At 54.4% G+C, this 21,062-nt stretch overlaps 1 protein-coding gene and 1 pseudogene across 1 annotated transcript; both read right to left on the bottom strand.

Moving 5' to 3' along the window:
- Positions 1-1,406: 1,406 nt before the first annotated feature.
- LOC140708705 (uncharacterized) lies at positions 1,407-4,421 on the bottom strand (annotated as a pseudogene).
- Positions 4,422-4,833: 412 nt separating this feature from the next.
- On the bottom strand, positions 4,834-11,560 carry LOC140708542 (TBC1 domain family member 26-like). Its single transcript, XM_073005539.1, has 10 exons — positions 11,459-11,560; positions 11,202-11,284; positions 9,337-9,376; positions 8,783-8,863; positions 8,477-8,584; positions 8,032-8,141; positions 6,714-6,762; positions 5,625-5,740; positions 5,271-5,274; positions 4,834-4,920 (listed from the first exon to the last, which is right to left on the bottom strand). Exons 1-10 carry the CDS (start codon positions 11,549-11,551, stop codon positions 4,834-4,836), a joined length of 771 nt encoding a protein of 256 aa, XP_072861640.1. The 5' UTR covers positions 11,552-11,560.
- Between the last annotated feature and the right edge of the window lie 9,502 nt (positions 11,561-21,062).

Raw genomic sequence — 21,062 nt, 5'->3', positions numbered from 1 at the left:
GTACGTTGATAGGAATGGCATGGAATCTGTAAATTGCTTTGGTTAATATGGTCATTTTTGCTATATTGATTCTTCTAATCTGTGAACATAGGGCATATTCTCTCTAATCTGTGAACATAGGGCATATTCTCACCTTGGTCATTCTTGATGTTTACTAGTGCTACTGATTTGTGTACATTGATTTTGTAAACTTAGACTTTTACTGATTTCATTGATCAAATCTAGGAGTCTTTAGGGTTTTCTAAGCAATGCCGTGTGGGCTGCCATGATGGTGACAGGAAGGACGAGCAAGTCTATATAAAGGTAGGGGCTCCCTGCAGTGAAGGCCAATCTCAGCCCCCTCCACAGTGTGGGCAGCCTGCCCACAGGCAGCCAGCTGGTCCTCCTGGGAAAGAGTGCCAGCCCAGGGATCCACACCATGTCCCTCGTCAGCAGATGGGATGCTTGGCAGTGGTGTTGGCCTGGTCAGCCTTGGTCAGGGCACATGCAGCATGCTGAGCCTCTTCTGTCCCATGCCTGTCTGATGGCCACTTTGTCCCCGTCTAACATGGTGGCCAGGGAAAGAAGCTGACTCCATCTCCTGGCATGCCGTTTTGCCCACCTTTGATCAAGAGCATCCTCTGCAGGGATTCTCTTGGGTGGGAACAATGGAAATGTGGATGAAACCACCTTCACAGTCTGAGCCGCTGAGGCTCCTCTGCATTCTAGGAAGCCTGACTGGAAGGAGCTTGGCAGCGGTGCCTGCTGTGGTTGTGGCAGCGGCTGAGCTGCAGGACGAGGCTTCCAGGAGGGGGGTGGTGTGGCAGGCAGGGCCTCAAAGCCTCCAGGTGGCATGTTGGCATAGCAGACCTGGGCACTCGGGGCACTGTTGGGCCAGGCTCCGGAGTGCAGACTGCCTGCACTGCAGTGATGGAGTTGGGAAGAGGCAGCGGTGTTCACAGCTGTTGACCCCCTTGTGCTGCCCATATCATCACTGTACGGGCTCAGCATCTCTGGCCCAGCTTGCCCAGGTTGTCTGATGTGAACTCTCGCAGCACCCAGGGTTCGCTGTGCCCTAGTCCCCTGTGTGGGCCTGCGGTGCCCCTCTCCCCCTAGGACTCAGGTTGAAGCCAGGTCCCTCTGGGCCGAGGACTTGGGCCCTGGGGGACGGGCTGTGACCCACAGGTGGGGTCAGGGGCCCCAGGGCACGCTGCTGGCTGGCTGGGGCTGTGGGAACCCCATGCTCAGCCTTCCCTCCTGAGGCCGTGAGGGGACCAAGTGCCCCGCTAAGTACTTCCCAAGGCCCAGAAGACCAAAATATAAAATAAAAATAAAATGACAGTAAAAGTCAAGGTCCAGCAGCCATCTGGGGCTGCGAGGCAGCTGGACAGGTGCTGCCTGGGTTCCCTCCATGCCATGTTGTTCTTCTACTGAGGGGAGTAGCGGGCAGGGGACACCTTGTTGCAGGGGTATCTCTTGAAGTGCCTCCTCCCTGTCATAAACCCAGGCAGGGCCTGGTGTCGCGGTCCCAGTGGGTTCGCTGGGCGGGGTGCGTCTTGTTGTTCCAGGGCTGCTGTCCACAGAAGATGGAGAAGTGACAGAGTCCCAGGAGCCGTGTTCAAAATGGCAGCACAGGAAACATGGACCCCCGACATGCGGGTCTGTGTGGAGCTGTGGCGTAGTGTTCCTGGACAAGTGTTTCCGTGGAATACAAGGCCTGACCTCACCGGGAGACAGGCTGCCGTCATCTTGAACCTCTGGGCGCCTCAGAGAGCAGCCTGCTGCCCTGGGTTCTTGAGAAGCCCCTGGGCCCCTGACATGCAGGTCTGTGTGGAGCTGTGGCATAGAGTTCCCGGACAAATGTTTCCGTGGAATACGAAGCCTGACCTCACCAGGGGACATCCTGTCCTCATCTCGAGCCTCTGGGCCCGTCGGACAGCAGTCTTCTGCCCTGGGTTCTGGGGAAGCCCCCTCAGAGTCCCAGGAGCTGTGTTCAAAATGGCAGCACAGGAAACATGGACCCCCGACATGCGGGTCTGTGTGGAGCTGTGGCCTAGCGTTCCTGGACAAGTGTTTCCGTGTAATACAAAGCCTGACCTCACCCGGGGACAGGCTGCCATCATCTCGAGACTCCAGGCCCCTCAGACAGCAGTCTTCTGTTCTGGGTTCTTGAGAAGCCCCTTCGTGCTGATGGACCTCAGCCTGGGCCTTGGGGACAGCCCCGTTAGGCCAGGCTGGCAGAGGACAAGGCTTTTGTCCCAGGGGGACTGATGGCATGAGCTCCTGGAGCTGAGCTGGTGGGGTGGGGACGGCCAGTCTGTCCCCCTCATGGAGGGGCTCAATGCCAGGGGACACCCTCGAGGACCATTGCTCCAGCTCGGCTGAAAAAAAAGAAGCAGACATGGTCAGCATCTTCTCCAAGCCCATCTGGTCTCTTGAGGGCTACGCCCCACAGGCCTGAGTCTCTGGAGTCCTCTGGGTCCCTGTGCAGCCCCCTGGTCTGACACTGAGGACGACCCTGCAGGCTGCTGATCCCAGGGCGCATTTCGTGTGCAGTCTGGGGTGGGGGAGCTTTCGGGGAACCTGAGGTTGCTCCTGAAATGGCCCCCAGGGTTCAGGGTGGCTCAGGGCTTCCTGCCTCACGCCCTCACCTCAGGGCAGTTTGGCAGCCCCGATTCAGGACTCAGGTGGGAGGGACGTGCACTGTCACCCAGCCCCCTTGTCACCTCACACGGGGGCCTGTCTCCACAGCAGGTGAGAAGGGAATGGGCACAGGTTCCCCTCTGCCCTCCAGGCCGCCCACCCCATGCCAGGGCTGCAGCGATCCCACACCCAGCTGAACTCTTGGTTGTGGCTCTGGGTCAGGGCTTCCCCCAATGCCCTCTCCCCGAATCCTCTCTGGGTCAGGGACACTGATTCTCTTATCCCCCTGGCTTGTTGTTTTGACACCCTTGGGGGACACTAGAGAATGAGGGGTCTCTGCTGCTTGGAGGTGGGGGTGAGGGCTTCCACAGCTGGGTCTGACTGCCCCAGTGTCCCTCAGGGCCCTTTGAGGGGGTGAGGGGGACAATGTGGAAAGTGGAGGAGGGGTTGGGGGGTGCTGCCCATGCCCCCTGCTTGTCCACTCAGCATGTCCAGCACACGCATGCACTCAGTGCCTGCCCTGAGGACTGGCAGACCCATGTGAGTTTCTTAGAGGAGGAAGAGGAGGAAGAAGGGGTGCAGGAGGAAGGCCAGGTAGGAGGACTGGGGGGGCCAGGGCATTCCCCACCATTGACTGTCCCAGAGGGTTACTTGGGAGGGGACCTGGTGCTGGGGCTCACCTGGGGGTGGCAGGTCCCGGTGTTTTTTTGTGAGTTCCTTCATAGAGGCTTGAAGATTCCTGAGGACTGTGTTGTCCTCCAGGGCCCAGCTCTGAGACATTCGCTCCTGAAACTCCCAGACGGTGCTCCAGGAAAGCTTCATGAGGCGCTCTAGGGACAGGGCGGGTATCAGGCCAGGAAGGTTCCCTGGGAGGGGTCAGTGCCTGCAACCCCATTTCCACCAGGCCCACCTCCCACTGGGTGGTGCCTGGTCCTTTTTGGCCACCCCGGGGTCCAGCTGTGCACAGGCGGCGACAACTGGGGAAGGCCGGGCAGGGAAGTGCTCACCACACTCCTGACTTTCATCTGGGTCATGTCAGGGGTGGACTCAGTGTCATCATGCCTTGCCCAGCCCACCAGGCCAGACCCCCCAACCCGGATGGAGCAGGCAGTGTAAGGACACGTCCCTCAGGCCAGCGGGGTCTGTCCCACGTGTTCCCCCAAGCACCCTCGGGCACATGGGACTTACTCCTGTGTATTTTGAATGATACATGCGCCATGGCTGTCAGTAATCGATTGCCCTCCAAGATGAGCACATCCCACAGTCTCAGGGTGAGCCCGAAGGATTTCTGTGGGGACAGCAAGTGTGAGAGAGCTCGGCCTTACAAGCTGGGGCCAGTGGACTGAGCAGGGCCCACTGGGGTTTCAGTCCCCTGAAGTGCTGGGGATCCCCTCCATGGGATGAGACCCCCCCGTAAGACTGAGTCAGACAAGGTCCTGTGGCTCCTCATGGGGGACTCATCTCAGCAGGGCTGTGACTTCTGGAAGGAGGGGTTTCCTGAGGACTTGGGGCTTCCCTGGGCCCTCACAAGTCGGGTCCTGCCCCAGTTTGCCCACGGGGCTGGGCCTGAGCCCTGGCCTCTGCCATGGGATGCCCCCTCTTGGGCAGAGCCTGGCTTGTGAGCCCTGCAGGGACCTGCCTGTACCTCCTGTGGGTTAGAGGTAAGCCAGGTCCTCCTGGGGGAGCTGAACCCCTGAGCTGAGGGTGCTGGGCACTGCAGGGTAGAAGAGTCCCAGGGCTGGGGTCTCCCTGTGCCTCCTTACCACATCAAGGAAACACCGGAGGAGCCTCATCAGCATGGAACCCTCAATGCACAGCCCTTCCTTGCCCTGAAGGGAGGAGCAGAGGTGCTCAGGGCCCCTGAGCTGCCCTGAAATCCTCCCACTTCCAGGCCCCTGTCAGACCCTTCCTTAAGAGGCACAACCCAGGGTGATGGCCAGGGCTCCAACACCCGCCCATTGCACAGATACCCGGTGGACACACTTCTTTTAGCCCTGCTCAGCTGCAGCTCGGTCCTGGTCCCAGCGCCTCTGCCTCTGCCAGGGCAGAAGGAAACCCAACACCAAAACCATGGGGAGTCTGCATCCCAGGTCAAGCCGTGGCTGGGACTCAGCCTCTTGCCAGCTCCATGAGGGACTCGAGCCTCCCCTGGCCTATGGGGCCCAGGGCCTCTGGGGAGGAGCCAAGGGTGTCATCCACTCACCAGGTGTCTCATGATCTTCGGGAAGGACTTGTGCAGCACCTGCTTCTGGTGTGATAGGAGCCTCTCGAGCTGGGTAGCATCTGGGCTGTAGAATACTGAGAAGTCCCCGACCCATCACCCCATCAGATCCCACGCCCAAGATGTGGAGGCATCAGCTGGAAGATCTGGGCAGGGCAGGGGACCCCAGACCCCGAGGCCTCCCTCCCTCCCATCTGGTGACCCCAGCATGCAGCCTCAGCCTTGGCAAGGAGGGCCCTGGCTGGAGGTGCTGCCTAGTAGCATCCCGGGTCCAGGTGCCCGGAAGGCAACCTGCCTTTGACACCACGAGGCAGGCGCTGGTTGGGAGAACAGGGTGGAAGCTGGGGGCTATGTGGCCATCTCTTGGATGTGGGGTCAGGCTGGGGGACATGGGATGGGCAGACACTGCCATCTTGGCTTTGTTGGCCCATCTGTAGGGAGGGAAGGTGGCTGGGAGCACAGCCAGCTAGGAGGCAGGAGGACTTTCAAGGAGGTGAGTGGCGCCTGCACAAAATCGGGGCTGGCTTTGGGCGACAGAGGGCGGCCTGGGGGAGGTATCCATGTCCTCTGATATTAGGGATGAAAGGCATCTGACTTGAGGTGAGGGGGTCCCTGTCCAGACCGAGGCTGCTGTGGGACCTCAGAAGGGACATCCTGGAGGCTCCAAACAAGCTGGGATACAAGGAAGACACCTTGCCTGGAAGTTGGGGTCACCGGCCAGGGTGGCCGTCCCTTGGCATGGCTGTGTAAGGCCGAGGGGGCAGCTGTCCACCTACCCTGCAGGGAGTGCCTCTCACCGGCCAGCAGCTGGGTCAGTGCCCAGAAAGCGTCTTCCTCTGGCAGATACAGGAGGAGGATGGCGGTGACGTGGCTCAGGTCCCTGTGGTAGCCCACCTCCTGCGAGAGCCAGAGTCACCGTGGAAGGATGTCACCTGGGAGGGCTGAGGCCACCTGGGAGGACTTATGTCACCAGAGATAACAGAGGTCCTTGGGGACACCTGCCTCAGGCCCCAGGAGATTTGAGGTGCAGCCTCCGCACCCCTCCCCTGGCACTGGGCATGAGGACTGGGCAGATCACACACAACTCAGTTGACAAGGAGCATGGGTGGACTCCTGCAGCGAGCGTCCAAGCTCACATGGCCCGAAAGGGCACAGTCAGGGATTGTTCATGCTACCTCCCCTGGGCCAGGCTGGGGAGGCCACTGTGCCAGGCCTGGGGCAGCACCTCTGAACTGCACCCACCACGAGGGCAGGCAGCGGGGCGCTGACCACCACACAAACGGTCCCGCAACAGCCCAAGGGCTGCCTGCCAGACACAGGGGGCAGCTGGGTCCTTCATGTGGGCAGCTCATGCAGTCAGCTCAGTGTTCTCCCTGCCTGGAATGGTCTGGAAAGTGGGTGCCAAGCAGGAGTAGCCACCTGGGTGACGCACCTCCCTATCTGCTATGCTTCTAAGGGGATCGGGCAAAGAGGAAATTGGATCCTTGCCAGGTTTCCAGTGAAGAAGAGGCTCCCCCAGGATGCAAACTCATTTCATGACAGGAGCCTGACCCATCAGACACCTCAGCAACTTCTCAAACCTGTCTCCTACGAGGACCATCCTGGTAGGACCCTGACAGGCTCCTAGGCTTTGGGGCAACACTAGGAAGGGAAGGTCATTTCTTCATCTGAGACATGGTGATTGGGTCCAGGTGACAGAGGAGTCTGGGCTTCAACCCTTTTCTGCCAGCAGTGAGCTTGAGTTCTGCCTACTACGAGCTGGTGGGTCACGAACACTGAATTTTCAAGAAGTGCCGACACCCCCAAGAGACACCCATGCCTGTGAATATGGGTACATGGCCCAGGAATATCGCTGCCCGGGAATACTCACAGGATTATATGCAGAATAGGCCACAAGGATGTCACATAATTCCTGCTGCCTAGAAAAGAGGGAAAAGAGGATTTTGTATGTTTTGTGCAGATGCTGTCAGTTTCATTTTCTCTACAAACCCAGACAGCAAACACAATTCTGGGTCCAGATGATCCCCCAAATAAGCAGTGAGCTCTTCAGGACACCTGAGTTTTTAGGAATTTTTTTTCTGTAAAATCCACATTCCTTGCAATGCAAATATCATAGGTGTACATTTGGATCAGTGATTATTTTCACTCTGGTTGATTTTTTCCTCCCCTTTTTCTCAGTTTGCACACACAGAAGTCTAGTCTTTGGGATGTGCAGTTCCATGGTTCTGAACCAATGTGCAGAGCCTCCCGTCCACCACTGCAGCCCCTCCCAGAGCAGCTCCTTCAGCCTCCAAGTCCCCAGCGTGTCCCCTTTGCAGCCAACGTCTCCCGGCTTCTTCAGTCCCTGGCCATCCTGACCTGTTCTCTGTCTCTATGGTTTGCCCTTTTCCAGAATGGCTGATGAATTGGAATCCCACGGTGGTAGCCTGTGGGGTCTGGCGTCATTCCCTCAGCAATACACATCTAAGATCCACCCATGTTCCTGCGGGCATTAGGGGTTCGTTCCTTTTCCTCCCTGAGTCACCTCTCTCTAAAGAGTGGAACCCCCTTCCTCCTAAGCTCCCGTGTTGAAAAGCATCTCGGTAGCCTCCGGGTGTGAGTGACAATCAATCAAGCAGTGAATGTGGCATGCGGGTTTTACTTGAACCTCAGTTTTCAAATCAGTGTGGTCAATATCTGTGACACTTTGGGAATGTGTGGTACGAGGCCACTGAACTTTGTGAGTCACAGCCCATCTGACTTACAAAGTGGCTGTGCCCTGTCACGTTCCCACCAGCCAGGGATGAGAGTTTCCAGAGCCCCGCATGCTTTCTAGTATTTTGGGCTGTCCGTGTTGCCCGGGAAGGCTCCCAAGCCCTGCCATCCTGCCACCTTCCCATGGGTCCCTATCCTGGGTAGTTGTGGGTCACCGAGAGCACTTTTTACCATCTGCATGATTTTTTTTTCTGCCTTCCATCTCCTTGGGAGCCACCTGGGTTCTGGCCCTAAACGTCCCAGCCCGGCCCAGGGCTTAGAGCCAGGGAGGTGCTCAGTCCATGGTGCTGGCTGCTCCCTGGGCTAGGAGAGGCCTTGGTGGCTCTGTCACCCCTCCTGGGTGACCCTGGCCTCTGCCCTGGGTATGCCCTCATCCCTCTGGATTGCCCCCATCTTCCCTGTGACCTGTTCTCTGCAGCCCTCATAGGCCTTACTTGACTCCAAATCTTTGTATGAACATCATGTGGTTCTGCAGGGTGCTGCTGACATCTAGTTGGATGCGGTGGATGATTCTGGAGGACCTCTTGCCCTTCTCCTTCATGACCTGTAGGGCAGGACCAAGAGGAGGAAGCAGCCTCAGAACAGACAAAAAGACTCCTTGCCCCAAACAGCAGTCATCTGTCAGTCAGCACTTCTGGAAGGAAGCAAGGAAGGTTTCCTTCCGCAGAAAGCTCCTTGTTGCCTTGTTTCTGAAGCCAGGGAGGGTCACGGAGCCCAGCGCACCTGTGGTGCCTGAGTTACCATCTGTGCCCAGGATGTGCATCTGACCACAGCCCCCATCCCCAACCCAGGCTCGACATTCCCTCCAGCTGGAGTCCTGGGCTCCTGATACAGCCTGGCTTGTTTGTCCTGCCCTGGCTGAGTGTGGGAGGGACTTACCTCATATTTGCCCGGGTTCTGGGACTTGACTTTGTTAATATCTAGCAAAAGTGACCATGCCTGGCCCCGCACCGCCAGGGGGATGCCTTTGTATACTCTTTGAGACAGCTACAGACAGAAGAACACACCAGTGACACAGGACACAGGGTGACTCCGCGGAGGAAAGCTGGTGGACAGGCCTGCTGTGCTATGGTGAGGACAGGGTGCCACCCACCCACTGAGGCAGACAGTGCCAGGTCTGCTATGGGTGCCTGTCCCCTGGCTCTGCAGAGAGCTGTCACGGGGGCCACTCCCTCCCCATGTTACCTTCTTGGTGTTCCTATATTTTGGCCAGTCTGCAAACATCTTTAGCCACTTGTTGGTACGTTTACTTTCCTTGCGTCTTTGCTGTCAAATGAGCCATGATGGAGTTAGTGGAGCTGCCAGGCCCCTGGCAGTGGCCCGTGGATGCTGGGTCCAGGGCTTTGGGGCCCTGAAGAGACCCAGCCTGAAGGAACCAGGAAAGGGCAGACCCCGGGGGCTGAGACCCTCTGAAGGAACCAGAGCTGGTAGTCTGGACTGGTGATGCCAGAACAAGCCATCCTCAGGCCATAAATGCCCCGAGTTTGGGTTAGGTCCAGCCTTCAGCTAGGGTCTTGGTTCAAACAGGCAGTGGACTCTGAGCCAGGACTGCAGTTCTTGGTTTGGGCTTTGGTTAAGCCCTCATGGGAACAGAGTGAAGCAGGAAAGGTCGCCCCTCCCAGTGACAGCTGTGGCCCACTCACCACCACACAGGCCCATAGGCCACCCCCTCTGCCTCACTGACCACCCGATTCCTGGTCCCTGGAGTGACCTCCCACGCAGCAGGCACAGACTCTTACCTTCACCTCCAGGGCTCTTATCGGGGGCAGTTCCGTCTCACTGTAAGGCAACCCAGGCAGAGCTGAGGACCTGGCCGGGCCAGGAGCCATCCCCCTACCTGAGAGGGCCCCGGGGAAGGACCAGCCTATCCCCATCTACCCTAAGTCTCAGCCTGGGAGAAGACACAGAGAAGGACGGCAAGGGCCTTCCTGCGGATCTGACACCTGCGAGGCACTGGGACCCTGAAGAGGAGGGAGCTCGAGGCTGGCCTGGTGGCGGTCACTCGGGGCCCGTGGGGTGCCTCGGGCTGCACAATGGGGCTGCTCCTCCAGGGCTGGAGGTGACACCCTCTGTGGATGCTGAGAAAGTCCAGTTCTGAGACGGGATGGGTGCCGCCCCGGGTGGGTGGCCAAGCCCCGACTTACAGCAGTGCCTTAGGAGTGACCACATCACCCACCAGAGTCCAGGGAGCCTGGCCTGAGCACTGCCTGGTGCCCTGAGGACACACCTGGAGCCCATCTCATCCGACACTCCCCATGGGTCTTGCAGGGTCTAATCTCCCAGCGTGCACCTGCCTTCCCCTGCATCCTGGCCGCTCACCCTGCCTGCTCCCCACCTTCCCCCATCCTGCCTGGCCCAGAGACTGTGACCCTCTTTCCGGCCACCCTGGCCCTTCTGTGACCCTGTCCTGTCAGAACCTCTGAGTGAGATCTCCCAGATACATCCACACCCATGCCTTGGTCACTCTCTCACTGGGCTGCCCAGCACTGCTGGGGAGACATCCAGGGCAACAAGGGTGACCAAGGGCCCTTCAGGCAGTGGGGCTGGCCCCACCACTCCCGCTGCAGCCTCAGCTGGCTCTCAGGGTAATTGGCCTTCAGCCCTCAGCCTCCTCCCAGCCACTGCAAAAACCAGGACATGGGATGCCTACCTGTCCTCCACCTACTGTCCTGTCTGCCCCGACTTAGCCCCTCCATCCACCCTGCACAGTGCTGACTGAGCCAGCAGGAAGCAGAGTCTCTGGAGGGCCATGCAGAGCCTTGGGGACTGACCGAGTCCCCCCACTGAGGGGTCCCAGATGAGTCACTGTTCCCTGCCCACCCCATCTGTTGTCCTGCCCACCCCATCTGTTGTCCTGCCCAGGCTGTCAACTCCACCCTGGGCTGGCTTGGTTCAGGTGCGTTCCAGAAGTGGCAGGTCTCAAGGTCTCACCCTTCCCCCCTCCCCCAGGCTCCTCCCTCTCTCCATCCTGTGAGTCCTGAGGGATTGGCTCCAGGCTGGGCTCCCCTTACCAGGCACAGGTCCCTTCCCAGCACCACTCCCAGGGCCTTCAGCTGCTCGCTCTGTTGTCCCCCTGGCCTCAGGGAGAAGCCAAGGCCGGGCCCTGCCCTTCTTCTTCCACAACCTATCAGGGCCAGGGCCAAGGCCCTCACTGTCCCCATGCCCCTTCCTCTTGGCTGAGCCCCCGAGCCCTCAGAGGTCTGCTATACAGCTGCCCACAGGCCAGGCCAGATGCCCCCTTGCCCTGTGGCCACAACTCTCAGATCTCACCAAGGCAGGCCCTAAGGGGACAGGGCCAGATCCTCAGGCTGCCTCCTCCTCTCCAGCTTACTTGGAGATGACAGTGCTGAGAGTCCACGGGCCTTCCCTGAGAGTCCCCTCTCTGTCCTGACTCCCTCTCCTGAGTTCCCTAAATGTGTCATGAGGCTATGCCCTAACCGTGACCACGGGCTGGGCCTGCAGGAGAGCCTGGAAGAGTTCTGACCCTGGAGAGGAGATTGGTCCAGCCAGGGAGACGTGTCCTACTTCAGAGAAGCCTTTCTAAAAGCAAAACCCATCCCTGAGGTGAGATTGGTGGCTGGGGGCAGGGGGACAGAAGACTCACTGCACAATCCCGAGGTGATTCATGTATTTCCTGATGTTGACCTGCTCATTCCCCATGTCCACTGCTGCCCCAGCTTGGTGTCCCTGAAACCCAGAGGAGGCCAGGGTAAGCGGGGGCAAGGTGAGAGGTGTGGGGGGCCCAGGGATGTGGGCAGCCCCTCTCCACCCGGTGATCTTAGGGAGCCCAGGACCCTCTGACCAGGGCACAGCGGGAGAGGCAAGGTCCTGCCTCCCTTGAGGGAGCAGCCCAACCTGTACCTGCTCATATTTAGTAATGATGGTGTTGCCTTGCCCCTGGGCAGGCAGGGTATCCGGGTCCTCATCCATCTCCATCCTGCAAGACAAAGTCATCCAAAGGCTCTGCCGCACCCAAGATCTCCAGAGCACAGCCGAACCACGCTCACTGCACTGCCAGACACACGCCAGTCTGGTGAGCCCCATTCCACCACACCTCCCAGATGACAAGGGGCCAGACTAAGTGGCCCCACCCCCGGCTGGATCTCTGGAGTCCTTGCCTCCAACCAGTGACGGGCTCCTTCCCGAGGACTTGAGCACATGGAGACCCATTCGGGGACAGAGAGGCCCATTGTCCCCGAACACCCCAAGGCAGACACACACCTGCCCCAGCAGGACAAACAGTGTCCACTTGCGGATGGTGAAGGGCCCACGATGGCCTGTTCTGGGCACCTGGAGGCAAGTGGAGTCAGGGACCGGATGTCTCTTAGGATCGTTCAGAAACCAGGAAGATACTCAGTTTTCTGTAGGAAGCAAGACATCTGGTGACTGCTTCATTCTGCCCCAATTCTCACTCACTCTAGCCAGTGAAGCCGCTTCAGGAACAACACCAGCCAAGCAGTTTGGTTTGAGGAAAAGATGATCTATTGACTCCGGAGCAGCCTCTGTGCTCGTGGAGACCCCGTCTCAGGTGGAGGATGGCAGACACCACAATTCCTAGCTGTCAATACCGGAGGGGACTTTGTTTTCCTGGGTCACCAAGAAAGAGCAAGAGAACTCTAGGGCCTTAGTCCTAGAGAACACCCGGGGGGACCATCCCTGCCAGGAACACTCGGGGCAAAGGGATGGTAAGGCCTCTAGAGGATCAGACAGAGAGAATGGGACGCTGCGGGAGGGTTCCAGTCCCCAAGCCCCTTTGACCAGGAGGGACGATCGTCACCCTCCAGGCAGCCCTCCAGGGCTCCTTCATTTTCCACAACTGCTTGAGGGCAGAAGGATCCCTGCCCCACGCCCAGACAAAGGATTCCATATGTCCAGTGGGTCCAGCAACCATCAGTGACCGCATCTGAAGTCTGAGTTGGTGAGCCCTCCTCCTGTGGGGACCCAGCTTGGGACCCAGCTTAGGACCCAGACTTGGACTGAGAATTGCAACCTCCACCCCACCCACAGGGGCTCTGTCCCAGTGGCTCTTCCCGGACCAGACCCTGCCTCCTTGAAGTCCAGAACTCCAGGAAGATTTGGAATCTACAGTAGGGAGGCCACAGAGGTCAGAGCTCAAGTCCAGCATGGCAAAGGGTAGGGCTGAGAGCAGAGACCAGGTCACATCTGGGTCTCTGGGCCAGTCACCGCCTCTCTGACTCTACACATCTCACCTGTGGAATGGCTACATTTGGGGACAGCACCCACCTCACAGAGTCACTGTGAGGACAAAGGAGAGGGCGGTCCACTTAGTCAGTGCAGAACATGCACCTGGTGAGTGCTCAGGGATGACCCTCCTCGGCATCTGCCCAGAGGTCACTCACCTGAGTCTGCTGAGGCAGCTATATCTCTCACTTAGAAAAGTCGTTTATGCACAGAACCAGACACCTGTGTGTATCCTGTGTCCAAGTGCTGCACAACACAGAGGTGGGCGGGTGAGCGGGTGGGCAGTCACTAAGCACCAGTGACATTGTGAGGTCATGGCACCCATCACAATGGGCCATTTCCCAGGTCAAGAGGGCCCAGAGTCAGTGTCCTCCAGCCCCCAAGGTGTCAAAATGTGTTTGTGCAGGTGAGCATGGATGTTTATGTGGGTGAACATGTGTGTGCACAAGTAGCTTCTCTGGCCAGGGCTGGCTGTCCCGCTTCCATGTGCACCCAAGTCCTCATCAAGTCCTCAGCAGTGTCACCTTTCCTTGAGGCCTGTGGCCAGCATCAGAGCATCCATGGGTCCTCCCCAACCTCAGGCCTCCCCACCCGGGACAGTCCTGAAGATGCAGATGGGGGATAGGAGGTAGAGGGCACAGGGCAAGACCCCTCATTAGGGGGAACTCAGCTAGACTGTAAAATGCTAGGTGTGAGTGGCAGGGTCAGATTCCACACACCTTCTCACCTCCTCCTCCCAGTAGCCTTCCAGGATGCCATGACTCATTTCTGCTACGGATGGAGGCAGGGAGGCTTTAAGGACAAACCCTGTGCCTGAGGTCACCCAGCAACCATCTGGCCAGGCCCCCACTAATCAGACCTCTGCTGGCCAGGCTTTCACTGACCATTTTCCTGGTGACCAGGCCTTCTGACTAGGTCCTCGCTGATCAGGCCCCTGATGACCAGGCTCCAGCTGACCACGTCCCCACTGACCAGGTTTTCGTTGACTAAGCCCCAGTGGTCACATCTCTGCTGACCAGGCCCCTGATGACCAATTCCCCACTGACCATGTCCTCGCTGACCAGTCCCCCAGCAACCAGACCTTCCTGACCAGGTCCCCACTGTCTAGGTCCCCCCCCTTGCCCAGGCCCCAGAGCAGCAGTGCTCAAGGTCCCCTACCAGAACTGCCCACAGGCAGAGGGCTCCCTACTCCCAGACAAGGGACCCCATGTGTCCAGTGGGTCCCGCAGGGACCATCAGTGACTGCATGTGAAGTCTGAGTTGGTGAGACCTCCTCCTGTGGGGACCCAGCTTAGGGCACAGACTTGGACCGAGCACCACCTCCCTCCACCCCACCATAGGAGTTCCATCCCAGGGGCTCTTCCATGGCCAGACTCTGTCCCATCAGGGGGCAGAAAACCCTGGGCAGATTTGGAATCTAGGGCTACAGAGGTCAGGGCGTGCACAGGGCAGGACTGAAAGCACAGGCCAGGATCACATCTGGGTCCCTTGGCCAGTCACCACCTCTCTGACCCTAGACATCTCACCTGTGGAATGGGTACATTTGGAGATAGCACCCACCCCACAGATTCCACCAGGTCAGTCCAGAACAGGCACCCGGTGAGTGCTCAGGGATGACCCTCCTCGGCACCTGCCCAGAGGCCAGCACTGCCCACCAGGTACTGACTGTCCCCAGGTCAGCAGGGAGGGAACAGAGCAGGTCACACTCACCTGAGTTGGTTGAGTCGGCTGTGTCTCTTACTTAGCAAAATCTTCTCTTCTGAGAACCAAACAACTCTATGTCTTGTCTCTAAGAGCTCCAGACATAGAGAGGGCAGGCAAGCAGGTGGGCGAGTGCTCAGCACCAGTGATATTGTGAGGTCATGACACCCATCACAATGGGCCCCTGCCTGGGTCAGCAGGGCACAGTCAGCACCCTCCACCCTCTGACGTGTCAACATGCGCGTGTGCAGTTTGTGCATGTGAGCAGGCATCTGTATGTGGGTGAACACGTGTGCATGCGTTTGTCACTGCTCTGGCTGAGCCCGGCTGCCCCACTCATATTGCACCCAAGACACTGGGTCACCCTTGTCACTGTCTCCTGCCTCGGGACCCATGGCCATCGTCAGAGCATCCACGGTGTTCCCTAAACTCAGATCTCCCCATCCAGGGCAGTCCTGGCATTGCAGATGGAGGATAGGGGGCAGAAGGTTGAGGGTTGGGGGCAAAAGGCAAAGGGCAGATCCCCTCCCTAGCAAGGGACTCAGCTAGGCTGTAAAGTGCTAGATCTGTTTGGCAGAGCTGGATTCCACACACCTGCTCACCTCCTCTTCCCAGCAGCCCTCTGGAGTGCCATGACTCGTTCCCACTACAGATGGCGGCAAGGAGGCTCCAAGGACAAATCCTGCCTGAAGTCACCTAGCAGCCACCTGGCCAGGCTTATGCCAGCCAGACCCCCACTGACCAGGCCCCCACCGACCAGGTTCCCACTGGGCAGAACTCTGAGCTGCGGTGCTCAATGTCCCCTGCCAATGACTCCTCCCTCAGTCCACAGACCTCCCTTTCCCTCATCAGCACCCACAGGCCATGCCCTAGGGGGTCTTCTTGGTCAGGCCCTTCCTCCAGGACACAGGGAGGGACAGTTGGCCTCAGCCAAAAGCCCTCTGGGCTCCCCTCAAAGGGGGTAGTGAGGTGGCCTGGCACTGCCTGGACGTGATATCTCAGCCTATTCCTGAGCCGCAGAGCCAGAGGAACGGGGGGACATTTTTCAGACCAGGCACCCCATTTTGCTGGCTCTCCCAGGGTTCTTCCTAGGCACAGCACCGAGGCTGCAGGGTGACCGGCCCAGAACTCTTGAGACTAGGCTGGGGACCGCATGAGAACTGTCCCCAGATGACCAGAAGACCCTTTGCTAATTTCCTGGTACCTCATTTCTCACCAGTTACCCTTCCCCCACCAGGAATCCCCTTCTTGCAGAGTCGATGAGGAGACGAAGATGGTCACAGAATCCATGGAAAGAAAGAAAACAGAATGACAATAGAGCGTCATCTATTTCCTGTCCATCTGAAAGGAAAGCCTAAGGAAGCCTATTGGGTTCCATCACCCCGAGGGTCCCAAGGATGGCATCACACAGTGCAATGCCCAACAGCATGGGCTGTGCTCCATCCCTGCAGACGTCACTGAGGGCACAACTGGGGTTGTCCAGGGTCACCAACCTGGCCACACAGCAGAAACTGGGTCAACAGGAGTGCACACATGCACACATGTGTACACTCACATACTGGAATGAAATGAATTGAATTTTGTAGCAAGTGTCCACGTGCACACGTGCACACACACGCACACACATATAAACTTGTTGCTGATCTGTTGACTTCTCTCACTGGCATGAAACAGCAGCGAAGCCTGTAATTGCTCTGCCTTTCCCGGGATTTTTCCTTTAGTTTCTCTGACTGCTGGGTTACTGGCCTGTTTAGCTTCATGAACATGGGTTTCACTTTATTTTTATGGGGTTCCAACTCTTGCTCATGGAATCCCTCCCAGCCTGTTTTGTAATCTTCCCTCGTTTACTGCCTGTGGACTTCAAGTACCAGACGCAGAAAAAGCTTTGTAGAGACTGTGTGCTCCGCCCCCACAATTTCCATAGCAGGTCCCTTAATTCCCATCACCTCCAGGGAGGGTCATTGCTGGGATCCTAGGAATCATGTGCCTTGTCTCGATGGCCACAGTGGTAACCATAATAGTCAGTTCTCTCTGTGCAATTCTGGAACATAAAAATCTTCTCTGGTAACAAGACTACAGAAAGCAATGAAAGCAACATTAAACAGAGTTTGTTAGCCTTAGCCTGTGTTCCTAAGAAATTTAATGTTTTTACATAAATAATGAAGAAGAAATGACTTTTCTAAAGTTCCTATCATTTATGCCATGGATTGGACTCTTCTGTGAAAGTCGTTTCATTGATGGATGTGGATAGTTAGCTTAATTTCAAGTAAAAGGTTAGAGAGCAAATTGTAAACACAACTGTGCTTTTTGACACTCAAACGACATTAATTAGTTTTGGATCTCTAGAAATATATATTTGCATGCATAGGTTCTATATTGAAATACCTAAGTGTGGACTCCTTCGGGTGACTTATTTTTCATCAACTAGAAATAATATTAAAATTGCAAAGATTTATTATAATTTATATTATTTGTCCTAATGGCAAAAATGAATTCAAATATATTTATTCAAGTATAATATACACAGGAATCCTATTATTCTATTACTCAGTGATTTCTCACAAAGAGGAGACATGCTTGGAACTACCACACAGTCCAAGAAAATGAAATAAAAATAATAATCTGGAAATCCCTCTCCTGAACGTCTGCTCCCTAACCACTGCCCATCTGTCTTGCCAAAGCAAAGAATCACCTGGTTTTTAGCAGCCTCAGTTAGTGTTGCCTGTTTCCTAAATGGATGCATGGAGGGCCATTCGGTAGGAATGGTTTTGTGTGTGGCTTCTTTGGCCCAGCATTACATTTGTGACACTCCTTCAGGCAGTTTCATGAAGCAGTTCTTTTTTTTTGAGACGGAGTTTCGCTCTGTCGGCCAGGCTGGAGTGCAGTGGTGCGATCTCGGCTCACTGCAAGCTCTGCCTCCCAGGTTCATGCCATTCTCCTGCCTCAGTCTCCCAAGTAGCTGGGACTACAGGCGCCCACCACATGCCCGGCTAATTTTTTTGTATTTATAGTAGAGATGGGGTTTCACTGTGTTAGCCAGGATGGTCTCCATCTCCTGACCTCCTGATCCATCCGCCTTGGCCTCCCAAAGTGCTGGGATTACAGGCATGAGCCACCGTCCCCGGCCCAAGCAGTTCATTTCTTTTCCCTGCTTGGTAGTGCTCTGTATGAATATGGCACATCTATCAATTCTACTGTTGATGGACATTGGTTTGTTTCCATTTTGGGACTATTAGCAATAAAGCTACTATGAACATTCTTGTTAATTTATTTTGGTACACATGCATAGATATTTTAGTTAAGTACAGACCTACAAATAAAATAGCTTGGTCATAGTAACTGCATACGTTCAAATGCAATGCATGTCACTAAAAATTTCAGCTAGGAAAAAAAGCTCAAGAGCTCTATTGTACAACATGTTGACTACAGTTAATAACAATGTGGTAAAACTTGAAATCGTTGAGACAGCAGATTTTAAATGTTCTCAACACACACACACACACACACACAAAAGATAAGTATCTGAGGTAACTGATATGCTAGACAGCTTGATTTAGCCATTCTACAACGTATGTCTGTGGCTATACATACATACACAGATTTAGCTATTCTACAATGTGTGTCTCTGTGTGTGTGTATATATATATATATGTAAAATGTGGTACAGCACTAATACATACAATTTATCAATTAAATTTTAATTCCAAAGACTTTTTTGACTAATATATAACCCAACCACAAGTTTGAGTTCTAATTAGATGTCCTTTCCAACACTTGATTTTGTCAGTCTTCCTTTTATATCATCTGGTTAGTGGATAATGTTATTTCATTTTTATTTATTTTGGTCTTCTGATTATTAAAAGGCCTGAGACCATTTTCATAAATGTTTATTGAAAATGTATATAATCAGGCTGGGCACGGTGGCTCATGCTTGTAATCCCAGTACTTTGGGAGGCCAAGGTGGGCGGATCACTTGAGGTCTGGAGTTCGAGACCAGCCTGGATAACATGATGAAACCTACTAAAAACACAAAAAAATTAGCTTGCCATGGTGGCAGGCGCCTATAATCCCAGCTACTTGGGAGGTTGAGACGGGAGAATTGCTTGAAAGGGGGAGGCAGATGTTGCAGTGAGCCAGGAACATGCGTGCCATTGCACTCCAGCCTGGGGGACAAGAGCGAAACTCCATCTCAAAAAAAAAAGACCAAAAAAGAAAAGAAATTAGTCAGGCATGGTGGCACATGCCTGTAATCCCAGCTACTCAGGAGGCTGAGGCAGGAGAATCGCTTGAACCCGGGAGGCAGAGGTTGCAGTGAGCCAAGATTGCGCCATTGCACTCCAGCCTGTGCTTCAAGAGTGAAACTCAGTCTCAAAAACACAAAACAAAAAAGAAAACGTATATAATCATATTTTCAGGGGTCTATGCAATTTTTTATACTTTTTCTACTGTGGTATCAATCTTTCTAAATGATCTTTGAGAAGTTTTTAAAAATAAATTATTGACATAAGTTTTTGGGATTTTTGTCAGTTAAAGGTGGAAATATCTTCTCTTCATGAAAGATTTTGGTTGGGCGTGGTGGCTCACGCCTGTAATCCCAGCATTGTGGGAGGCTGAGGCGGGAGGATCACGAGGTCAGATCCAGACCACCGTGGCTAACAGTGAAACCCCATCTCTCCTAAAAACTACAAAAGAATTAGCCGGGTGAGGTGGCAGGTGCCTGTAGTCCCAGCTACTCAGGAGGCTGAGGCAGGAGAATGGCGTGAGCCCAGAAGGTGGAGCTTGCAGTGAGCCGAGATCGCGTCACTGCACTCCAGCCGGCGACAGAGCCAGACTCCGCCTAAAAAAAAAAAAAAAAAAAAAAAAAAAAAATTTAAAAAGAGCTTATTAAGCCGGGCATGGTGACTCACGCCTGTAATCCCAGCATTGTGGGAGGCTGAGGCGGGAGGATCACGAGGTCAGATCCAGACCACCGTGACTAACACAGTGAAACCCCATCTCTCCTAAAAACTACAAAAGAATTAGCCGGGTGAGGTGGCAGGTGCCTGTAGTCCCAGCTACTCGGGAGGCTGAGGCAGGAGAATGGCGTGAGCCCAGAAGGTGGAGCTTGCAGTGAGCCGAGATCGCGCCACTGCACTCCAGCTGGCGACAGAGCCAGACTCCGCCCCCCAAAAAAAAAAAAAAAAAAAAAAATTAAAAAAGAGCTTATTAAGCCGGGCATGGTGACTCACACCTGTAATCCTAGCATTTTGGGAGGCTGAGGCCAGCGGATCACAAGGGCAGGAGATTGAGACCATCCTGGCTAACACGATGAAACCCTGTCTCTACTAAAAATACAAAAAAAATCAGCCAGCTGTGGTGGCGGTCACCTACACCTCCCAGCTACTCAGGAGGCTGAGGCAGGAAAATCGTTTGAACCCAGGAGGCTAAAAATACAAAACATTAGCCGGGCATGGTAGCGGGCACCTGTAATGCCAGCTACTGGGGAGGCTTAGGCAGGAGAATCGCTTGAACCCAGGAGGCGGAGGTTGCAGTAAGCTGAGATCGCACCACTGCACTCCAGCCTGGACTACCGAGCAAGACTCTGTCTCCAAAAAAAAAAAAAAAAGGCTTATTAATGGATAATCAATCATTGGAGATGTTAAGTTTTAGGTAAGATAGAAAAAAGGGTCTTTTAACATAGTTGTATTATATATATTTTTGCCTTGTATTTTTACGTTACAGAATGGGTCTAACTTTGGGTCAATATATGTGTTCGCTTAATTTTTTTTAAATTTGGAAGTAACCTGAAACTTACACAAAGACTGCAATAGAATTACAAAGGATAGCCAGGTTCCTCTTAGACCGACACACTGTTGACATTTAATCCTGCTTGTTTTATCATTTGCTCTTTCTATATACAAATTTTTCTTGAATCATTTGAGAGTAAATTTCGTACATTACTCTTCCTTACCTCTAAATACTTCAATATGCATTTCTCAATAATGAGGATATTATTAATACTTTACACAACCATGATATAGCTATCAACTGCAGTAAATTTAAAATCAATACATTACTTTAATCTATTCTATTGCTTGTATTCCAGTTTTGAAAAATTGAACCAATAATGTCTTTAAGAGATTTTCTCTCACACAAGACCTAGTCAAAGATCCTGTATTGTATTTGGTTGTCATGATGCTTTAGTCTCTCTTAATTTGGAACAGGTATTCAGCTTTTCCTTGTGTGACATTAATATTTTTGAAGAATGCAGTCCTTTTAATAGTCCTCATTTTGGAGTTTGTCAAATATTTCCTCATGATTAGATTCGTTATGCATTCCCAGCCAGAATAGTATACACACTATGTTATGTCCTTCTCATGGCATCACATCTGAGGCACACAATGTCCATGTGCCGCTTACTCATTATATTAATTTTGATGATGTAATCAAAGTTTTTCCCAGTTCTTCCACAATTATTTTTTGCCTTGCAATTGCTAATCATAACAATCTCTGGAAAAGATACTTCAATTCCTATGCAAATATCCTGTTCCTCATCAAAATTTCCCCTTAGATTTAGCATCCA

This window comes from Chlorocebus sabaeus, chromosome 16, assembly GCF_047675955.1.
Source record: "Chlorocebus sabaeus isolate Y175 chromosome 16, mChlSab1.0.hap1, whole genome shotgun sequence".
Taxonomy (NCBI): Eukaryota; Metazoa; Chordata; class Mammalia; order Primates; family Cercopithecidae; genus Chlorocebus; species Chlorocebus sabaeus.
Note: the sequence above shows the minus strand (reverse complement) of the source record. Positions and strands in the feature narration are given on the sequence as shown.